The following is a 10,302-nucleotide window of genomic DNA, read 5'->3' as shown; positions in this document are numbered from 1 at the left end:
TAATTTATAGTTTACACATAAAATTAACCTGGGAGTTTTGATATACATACAGGTAATGTTATGTGCAAAATAAGATCGTAGCGAAAATGGACAATTATTGGGGTCCAACTCTTGAGACCTACGTTTTAATAAAAAAATCATCTGCTACAAACATACGGAGACATGAAAAATACATGCAGATTAAAAGAAAAAAATCAATAATTTATAATTTGTGTCTTTGTTCTCAAATGCGCATTAAAAATAAAAGAGGTCCTTCTGCACATTTTTCATACTTCATTTTAGGGATTCTACTAGTCTACATGTATTTCAAAAATAATTTAATTGTCTTGGCAAGACAATTAATTCATATTTATTTTGAGTTACACAACAATGTGCCGGTGGTGTGAAACCGGTATGTTCAGATCGAGCAGGGTTGCATAATTATTAGAATTTTTTTTCAAACAACGTATTTGATGTTAAGCATGATATGACTTTATGGAAAACTACTCTAAATCATAGATAATTTTTAGCTCCCCTGATCCAAAACAAAAGACCAAGGTGAGTTTATGCGATCGATACCGCGGCGTCCGCCGTCCGCTGGTCGGAATTTAACAATATTTCATTGATGGCATCCTTGGAGTGACCCTCTGCAAGCCCGAGTAGCGGGATCAAAGGGGTCAATTTGACTATTTGCATATAGACTTCTTCTTTGAACAAATTGCATTGGTAGTGACCTTTTGTGATGGGGATTCAAAATTGTACAAATGGTTTGGCTGACATCCGGGGCCTGAGGGGCGGGACCAAAAGTGGTCAATCTGGCTATTTCCATATAAACGACTTCATCGTAAGACTCAATATTCATTTAAATAAACCTTTAAATCATACTTTAGACCTTAAATTTAACCAAATAAAAAAAGTTATTAGCACATGGCTTACATATCACGTGAAAATGTAACACACATCCCCAACCCTCGAGGACAATGGGCATAGGAAGGAACAGACATCTTCGATATTATAAATTGTGTACTAACACTATAAGGGCAAATAAGGTGAAGCATACAAATAAAAACATAAAATGTATTAATTAAAATTGATCTAATTAAAATGATCAGCGCTTCGGACAATTGTGGTATCATGCTTATAGACAGCTATTTGCATCTCGTGTGTATTTATCGGTAATAACGGCGATCAGTTATGTAATGTAATTAAAATGAAAAAAAAATATGATTTTTAAATTTGTCATACATTGAATATTGACCTAAGTCCTCATATGGTAATATATCCGTTTAATATGAGCTAATTTACTACCATGTTACATCAATGAAAATAAAATCAAACCTAAAGTCAATACATTCACAGTTTCCTGTAATAAAGGGACGATACAAATATTAATTAAAACATTTAAAGGTTAAATTGATGCTTCTGTAGAGATAGTTTTAACATGATGAACTTATATTTTAATCCAAACGAAATGTGCAAACCTAACAGTCCTGACAGTGGTATGTAACTACAAAGGGAAACTGTCATCACAAAAGTTGTTATATCAAAGTGATCAAATAAACTGAAATAAGCGAATAGAATTGCGATCTGACCCGGACGTCACCACAAGCTTATCACCATACACGGATATAGCTAGTGGATTGTTGATACCGTCCGCTGCCGTTAACAGTTCTCTGACGTTTGTCCCGTCCCCAGACATCTGTACCACGTTGTGTGACTCATGTCCACAGACATAGACGTTACCCTCCCCGTCCACGTCCACTCCATACGCGTACCTTACTACACCGACCTTCAACACGTCCTTGTGTAGATTGTCAGTAGACAGACTACCGATGGCCGTACTGCCAGCAGTGTAGTTGTAATAAGGGATGAAGAGAGTCCCGGTACGGTGGTCCTGGGATAACGTGTATATAGTGTTAGTACCTCTGTGTAACATCTGTGTCTTACCGTCCTTTGTCACCCGGTACACTTCTTTACCTGAACTCACGATGAACTCTCCATTTCTGTACGTTATACCGTGACATGTTTTCCCAATGTTTATTACATTCGATAATGTAAGTTTAGAGGATGTAACTGTCACCACATGTACACCATTACCTATCGCAGCTGCAACAGTAGTGTTGTCTACCAAACACAAATCCCAAGTTCTTCCATCCACCTTCAACTCATCCACAACATCTCCGTCAGTGTTGATTAATTTCAGCTTCTGATTGTTATCATCTCCTACAACAATACTGCCGTCAGGAGTGATAACAACTCCACGAGCAGTACAATCGGACCGATCTGATTTCATTTTTATGTTCACTTTTCTTACTTCCTTTAGTTCACATTCTGATAAAGGTTTGGTTAGGCCTTGGGCATCTGTAAATTGTGTCTTTTGCTTCTGGACGACAATTTTACCAAAGTTCAGACTTGTTCCATCAAATTCTGCTTCGTGCTTAAGACTGACAACAGAGCTCGTCATCCTCATCTCTTTGACTAAATCCTTCCAAGCATCTAGCTCTGTTTGTCCTCTCTGGTACAATAGAATCGTACCCATGTAGTCGTTCTGCTGCCTGGCTACAGCACTCGATTCCATTGTATTCTGCATAGCGATCTTCAGTCGTTCACACTTTTGACTTGTCGCCTTCAGATTGTCACTCTCCACTTTGTACTTAGCTATCAAATCATCTGTGATTTCCTTCTTCATTTCTTTCAGTCGTTGGATAAATCGTTCTTCCATATCGTCGATGCTCTGTAATGCCGACTCTTTGTTGTCTGCAATGCTCTGTAAATATTGCTGCAAGCTCTTTACCGCTGATTCCAGGGAGTCAGTAGCCTCTTGTAGATAGGTCGTCGTTTCTTTGAGTGTTGAGTTCCTGTCCAATGTACTACAGTAATCTTCAGTGGTTGCTACATCGTTGCATTTCCTGTGACCGACAATTATACATTTGCTGCAGCCGAAAGTTTTGTGGTCGACGCAAAAGTAGTCCATCTTCTCATTGTGTTTGTCGCATTTCTTGGTCAGTGTTTCTGTTCTTGGTAGGAGTTTACCAGCGGAAGTTCTTATATCTATACCATCACAGTTGGTATGTATGATGTCATGGTGATTCAGTTTACAAGACTCGCAAAACAAACATTGGGTATTCTTACACCAGAACTGAGCCAGAACCTTCTTGTCTTTGGTGTTTTGACAGGGCATGCAGTAGTGACTGTCTGTTGAACCACTCTTCATTTGTATCAACTCCATGACAATTTTGTCTACAGGAAACTGCTCGGCCCATTTGTCCTTATCCTCAGTCTTATCAATAGGGTGAGTAAGTGTTCTACATACCGGACAAGTAAAGGTAGTCGCCGTATCCCTCTTCCCCGACACCTCACTGGTGATGTAAGTACTCAGACATTCCTGACAAAGAGAATGGTGACATGGTAGACATCTTGGCTGGTGAAGCTGTTCCAGACAGATCGGACACTCCAGGAGGTGTGAGTCCGACTGAGTACCGTCTTTTGGGACCTGATTGGGACCACCTTCTGCCATGACGTTATAAGTGTCTGATCAGGTATCCTGAAACAGAAAACAATGATATATATTTTTTATTCAAGTTTTTTTAATAGAATATATAAAGTTTACATTGAATAATGGACCTATATAACACAATAACACATATAAACCATAAAACATGATATAATTGTTATTTGTAAAAGTTCTATATATTGTATTATCCTCTGTAATCGTGTCGATTTGTGCTCATGTGGTATTTATTATCGGGTTTCATTTCAACAGGTAGTGAATGGCGCTACGGTTGTACGTAACCGCTGATATTAAGACATATTAACCACGACTTCATGCAATGTGAACTTTTATTCTCCGATAATTTATATTTTTACATATTTTAAATATCGAACATCAATATAATTGCGTGTCCTTGTCTGGAGGCTAGAGAGATTAATGAGAAATCTGCTGCCTGATAACTTAATGATACTAAGTTGAGGTGGTGGTAGGACACGAGATTGTCAGAATGAGGATGGTTTACTCATTAACCCCTAATAGCGCGTTTAGACTCTTCTATATCAAAGACTAGACCAGTCCATTATGAAAGTTCAGGGGTGAATAAGTCCAATAGTATGTGAACAGTATAGTCTACAATTGCATGTTCTTAGGCTAGGATCCATATTTGAGGACTACATAAATGAAATAATTAGTTTAATTATTTCAATTTTATTTTATCTTATAAATTCAGAGTTTAATGAAATATTTGAACAAATGCCCAAGCTATTAACATTTAAAGCTTTAAAAAGATGCTGATGAGAATATATCAGGCAATAATGGTCGCCTTAGGAAATATATTGTTTCTTTACTGTAATGAAGATATACATGGTTCCGTCGTCGCTAGCGCCCATTACCAACGTGGAAGTAAGCAACCTAGTTTTACATGTTTTTGTATGACGGCTGTCATAGATGTCCTATTTACATCTAAGGACGTGCTGGGGTTGTATGTGAAGGAAATCCGGAGTACCGGGAGAATAAACACCAGCCTACGGTCAGTACCTGGCAACCGTGGGATTCAAAACCAGGACCCAGAGACATTTTAGCAGCTAAAGCTAGGTGTGATAAATTTGTTGTCTTGGCGATCTTTTCTCTCTTTTTGTTTAATACACCATATAGAGTATCAAATCTACCGATGTTTCATCTAGACCCTCTAAACATTTTAAAATGGCGTATGGACACTCTGGTGGGTCTAAATATATATTTTATATCATATTAACTGTAACTAATTCTCAGATACCTTTATTCCTGAAGTGCCTTTAGTTTTACGATGAGATAATCCAGGGTGGATATATCATACCGAAATCTTTAGATGTTCGTTGTTCTTACTTAAAGTTATATGTGCCGTAACTGGGCGAAAATTATGACATGTTACTTTTTTCTCCAGTAATCTATAGAAAACCACTAAATTTGATGAATTAAGCTGTGAAAACCATTCAAATGATCAGAAAAACCTGTGTGATGCCTTATAAACATTAGTAACAACACATAATTTATGTTCTGTAAAAATCTTGTTTTATGTCTTATATATGTTCAGATGGAAACATACCTGCAGAAATCACTTAACAATAACTACTAACACTGTAATAATGTGAAATGAAATAGTTAACCACAACGTGGTTTCATGGTATGACTATATGTATTCATTTAATCACTGTAGATGGTTTTTATTTTCAGCTCTTACTTGTACTTGTAAAATGAAAACCTAAGCATTGTAAGTATTGTAATTCTCAAACTGTTGGTAATTTTTGGTGGTGAATAGAATATTAGAAGCTCTTCTTCATTCGTGAGTATAAAAATTACGGCACATATAACTTTAATCATATGTATTTACTTTTAGATGAGTTGTTAGTTTTAATCTGTCCTAAGGCATATTGTCTTATTTTGTACAGTTGGATCGCCTTCACAGGTATTTTTATGTCTATATTGTATCACAATACAAGTGAACTTTGATCTTATTTCTATGCAACGTACTGTTTTGTTTAGTAATATTACATGAGACAAGTAAAGCCAATTGACTCTTTGTTTTGTGTCCTGCTAACTAAACCATTACCAGCGGTCCAATATTTGTAGATCTACCCGATAATAAAATCGCTTACCGTTAATATTGATAAACTTCAGGTCAGGATATAGGACGGTGTACCTTGTGATTATACGCCTACCCGATAGATATAAACGCTGTGTTTTACATCCACTTTCGGTTTGCATATATCTAACACAGTCATAATATAACCACAATAACCGACCTATTACGGGATATAAGATTAAATGTACATTTTTGTTCTTAAAATTGATAAACACGTAAATTCCATGTCGGGATATTATAAGACGGTGTACCTTATGATTATACGCCTACCCGATAGATATAAGCGCTGTGTATTACATCCGCTTTCGGTTTGTATATATCTACCACAGCCATGATATAACCACAATAACAGACCTAGAGCGGGATATGAAATTAAATGTACGTTTTTGTTGTTAAAATTGATAAACACGTAAATTTCATGTCATAATATAGGACGGTGTACCTTGTAAGCGCTGTGTATAACTTCCGCTTTCGGTTTGTATATATCTAACACAGCTATAATATAACCACAATAACAGACCTAGTACGGGATATAAAATTAAATGTACGTTTTTGTTGTTAACACAAACCTTATATATCGAGTTATGTCAGTGAGATGATGTTGAAGAGTTATATCGTACACTTATCTAACATAACTTACCGTCAATATTGGACAAAACGTCAACTTCATGTCAGGTGATATAGAACGGTGTGTCTGTCTCGGTGACCTAAAGTTGAGTGATAGTCGGCAATCCTCGGTCAATTCCGGTAATCAATAGATGCCACCTATGATTTTACAAACACGGAAGATCGGAATTTATATATTGATATATAAAGCTATCGTGTCAGTGTTTTCCTTCGTCTCGATATATACTATATGAATGTTAGGATATAGGACGGTGTGCCTTGTAATTGTAGGCCTACCGAATAGAAATAAGCGTTGTGTATTACATCCACTTTCGGTTTGCATATATATAACACAGTCACAATATAACCACAATAACCGACCACTGATTACAAGATATGAACTTTAATGTACGTCTTATATATCGAGTTTTGTCAGTGAGATGATGTTGAAGAGTTATATCCTAAATTTATCTAACCTAACTTACCGTCAATATTGGCCAAAACGTCAACTTCATGTCAGGTGATATAGAACGGTGTGTCCGTCTCCGTGATCTAAGGTTGAGTGATATTCGGCAATCCTCGGTCAATTCCGGTAATCATAAGACGCTACACGGAAGATCGGAATTTATATATTGATATATAAAGTTATAATTTCAGCATTGGCGTTCGTCTCAATATATACTTTATGAATGTAATATAAATGTTACGGATGCAGTTTCATTGGTTGTTAAGGGATGTAAGGTAATATGAAAGTTTAATTGACATTTGGCCAAAAAAAACTATATGTCTGTTTAGGGCTACATTGGCAAAAAAACAGGGTCGGTAGGTCGGGAGGATTTTAAAAGAAAATGAGTGTCTTTCACTCTAAAATGATGCCCGGAACCGTAGAAAAGTGGAAAAAAATAGGGTCGGGAATAAAAATTAGGGTCCGTCGGGTAACAGACATTATTTTTGGCCTTTTAACTAGTTTATGAAGTGTATACATGTGAGTCTTGATACAATTGACCGATCACCAGACGATATCTAACCACGCCCCATTATGTGTCGTATCATGTCTGTTTGATTAATGGCTGAGAAATTGTCAATTTCTAGCAAAAAATGGATTCCATCCAGGTTTGTTATTCTTGCTCAAAACCATTTCTCGATTATGTTTTGATTAACATGTTCATACTTCAAAATCTGTTGGAGTTTCTCGATTTTTATTAGATTTATTCGATTTTCACAAAGGTCTTTCAATAGTTGAAATAAAGGATATTAATGTGTATATTTATAGATTATGTCTGGTGACATTATAATAAGCAATGTAACTTGAATGTGTCTTTTGTTAAAATGTTTAATTATTATTCAACCAATTTTACTTTGCCTGAGGGTCAAGGGGCCGTGGTAAGGCAAATTGTTAAGATTCCTGACAAGTCCTTTTTCTGTGTTTTAAGTTAGAAACCCATGTGGAACAGTTGCTGCTGTGTACAGACCGTAGGTTGATGATTTATTCTCCGGCCTTCCTCCACTTCCTTAACCAAGTACATCCATTAATAACACTGACTGTTAATAGGATGTTAAAGCAAACAAACCAATGTGTCAGGGTCATGTCGTGGTAGTGAGTGTGGAGCCTGTCTGGGATAGGTCGGTGGTTGTTTTACCAGTACTCCTTTTCCCACTCACTTCTAACATCAAGTACTGGCACATCATTAAATAGGTCTGGCCGGTACATAGGCTTAATCTCAGAATATTAACATGTTCACAAGTTGACATTATCTGTGGAGTAGTTAGGTGTGACCTTTATCATATATATATTTTTTGACGGAGTAATGCCAACAGGTAACCAGTGTCATCCGGTTTCTTCAAAAGCTTAAAAAAGGAATTGATTCATTTATCAGATAAAACTATATTCCAAAAACATGTAGAGAGAGGTTATTGTATGGTAAAACATCAGTGACTGAAAATGATATCACTGTATAAAATCGTTGTTTTAAATTCAATAAAATATTATCTTCTTTTGATACTTATATTTTTCACGTTTGAAATGCGGTAAGAATGTAGATTTCTAAATGTGGTAAAAATGTATCGCCGAAAGTTTCTATGAGTTCATTTATAAGACAGAAAGCACTGAATTCAAAGAATGTCTTAAGCGACATCTCTGAGGATCATTACATCTTAAAAACAACAGCTATTTTAGGTATCATAAAATTCTGAATAATAAAAATTGAACCTTAATGACCATTCAACTGGAGTCAATAATGTTTTCGTTTTCGCGACAAAGTTTATTGTGCGCTTGAAACAGATAATAAAATATATTAAAAACGCAAGGGATGCTTAAATGTGTGTAAATTTAATTTTCCAAAGACAATTTTCCTGAAACTAAGAACGAAAGCAAAGAAACTAAGGACATAACGTTGATGATTAAAACAAATTTGAATTTTCCTCTGGAGAACAACAACTATTTGAAGGCGTCGAAAACGCTACAGTGTTGAAAAGTGGATACAAATATAAATATATTAACAAATAAAATACAATAATTAAAGGTAGTTATTCGCAACAGCTTGTGGTAGTTAAAAATAACGTCTTTCGTCATATTAAAGAAAACTTGCCTGTTATCCTTTCCAAGGGATCACAGTTTGACTGTTACTCTGTGATACATGGGACTCACCTAGACAAGTTCTGGACTCATGATGTTCCTGCGGGACTCACCAAAATTTTAAGAACCCTATATATTTATTGTACTGGGACTCATCAAAATTTGAAAACTAGTTTTGAACTCGCCTTAAACTTCTACATAAATAGCTTTTTAAAGTTAACACTACTACGCCACCTGAGAGAGTAGCAGTTAGCTTCATGAGCAAATCATGATCGAGACATCTTGCAGCTGGTTCGTGCAGGATAGTCATGTTCCTAGAACTCTTGAACAGGTTTTACAAGCGCAGTGCACGACAAGCGAAACACTTATAAGATAACACATACGTGAAATATAAGACAAACACTATCTTATATATTTAGGCCTACACACTGGCAGCTGAAGTTTTGGATTCATATTCATATCACATATCTCTCAAAAACTGTCTATCGTCGTAGATGTGGTGATAATTTCATCATTTAGTAAGTGCCCTGTTCATGAACTATAGTTAATGTGGTATAACGTAGGGTTTGACTAATTCATTCTTTGTTTTACAGTACACTTGACGAGTCTATCCCATTGACATATAATCCGAAATATTGAAAGCGTTCTTTGCCGAAAATTAAATTGTACTCTTGTACCAGTTAAGTCGATATTTTTTATCATTATGAAATACATTTTATCTTTAACACTACTTAAAGGGACAATTCGCTCAGGCTAATTCTTTTACATTACCAAGAAGCAAAATATAGCACAAATGTATTGTTCTACATTTCTTATGAAACATATAACATAAAATATTGACAAATTCCACGTCATTGTTTAGTATTTCAATTAATATCGTTGAAATATCAAATCGTTGATCAATACGATTAAGTAGGTACAATATGGCCGCTGTACCCATGCATGAGCCAAAGTCACGCACGTTAAGCAAATAAACTACATAACCACCGAGAAGGTGATGAAATGGTTTTTAGGCAAGACAATTCACCTAATAAGGTAAACACACTACTGTCAGAGCGATTTGAGCAGTTCTAGACAAAAGTTGCATTACTCTACGAGCAAGGGACAGGGTTCGGCATACAAGAAGTTCGACCACAATGTGTAATGGCGGACAGCGAGCGAGTTTAACATCTACACACATGTCACAACCATGGGCTTTTCAGGTATATCACAGTAAAACCGAATAATCTAATTTCCATTAGAACTGGGTTTTTTTCCGAAATATGTACAAATTTTAATGTTCTCTTAGACTGAATTGTCCCTTTAACTGTGTATAACTTTTCAGATTGCTTGATTTATTCCGGCGAATGCTGAGAAAGATTCCGTTACAACCCAATTAAAATATTGAAAGCGTCCTTGACCGAAACTCGCCTTCCGTTTAACATTTTTGTACGATTAAATTCGATATTTTATTATTATTACGAAACACATCATCAAAGTGTAAATCTACTTATCATTGTGTGACTATAAAGAAGTTTCCGCTGTAATTGT

General features: G+C 35.9%; 1 protein-coding gene across 2 annotated transcripts; it reads right to left on the bottom strand.

Moving 5' to 3' along the window:
* Positions 1 to 284: 284 nt before the first annotated feature.
* Positions 285 to 7,973, bottom strand: LOC138330150 (tripartite motif-containing protein 2-like). 2 transcript variants are annotated; one of them, XM_069277565.1, is made up of 4 exons: positions 7,561 to 7,973; positions 6,683 to 6,803; positions 6,232 to 6,356; positions 285 to 3,523 (listed from the first exon to the last, which is right to left on the bottom strand). In XM_069277565.1, exon 4 carries the CDS (start codon positions 3,494 to 3,496, stop codon positions 1,532 to 1,534), a length of 1,965 nt encoding a protein of 654 aa, XP_069133666.1. In that variant the 5' UTR covers positions 3,497 to 3,523; positions 6,232 to 6,356; positions 6,683 to 6,803; positions 7,561 to 7,973; the 3' UTR covers positions 285 to 1,531. The 2 variants fall into 2 exon arrangements, with proteins under 2 accessions (XP_069133666.1, XP_069133667.1); XM_069277566.1 differs by lacking the exon at positions 6,232 to 6,356.
* Between the last annotated feature and the right edge of the window lie 2,329 nt (positions 7,974 to 10,302).

The sequence above is a fragment of the Argopecten irradians genome, chromosome 8 (assembly GCF_041381155.1).
Source record: "Argopecten irradians isolate NY chromosome 8, Ai_NY, whole genome shotgun sequence".
In the NCBI taxonomy this organism is placed as follows: domain Eukaryota; kingdom Metazoa; phylum Mollusca; class Bivalvia; order Pectinida; family Pectinidae; genus Argopecten; species Argopecten irradians.
The sequence above is the reverse complement of the archived record's forward strand: the minus strand, read 5'-3'. Positions and strand labels throughout refer to the sequence as shown.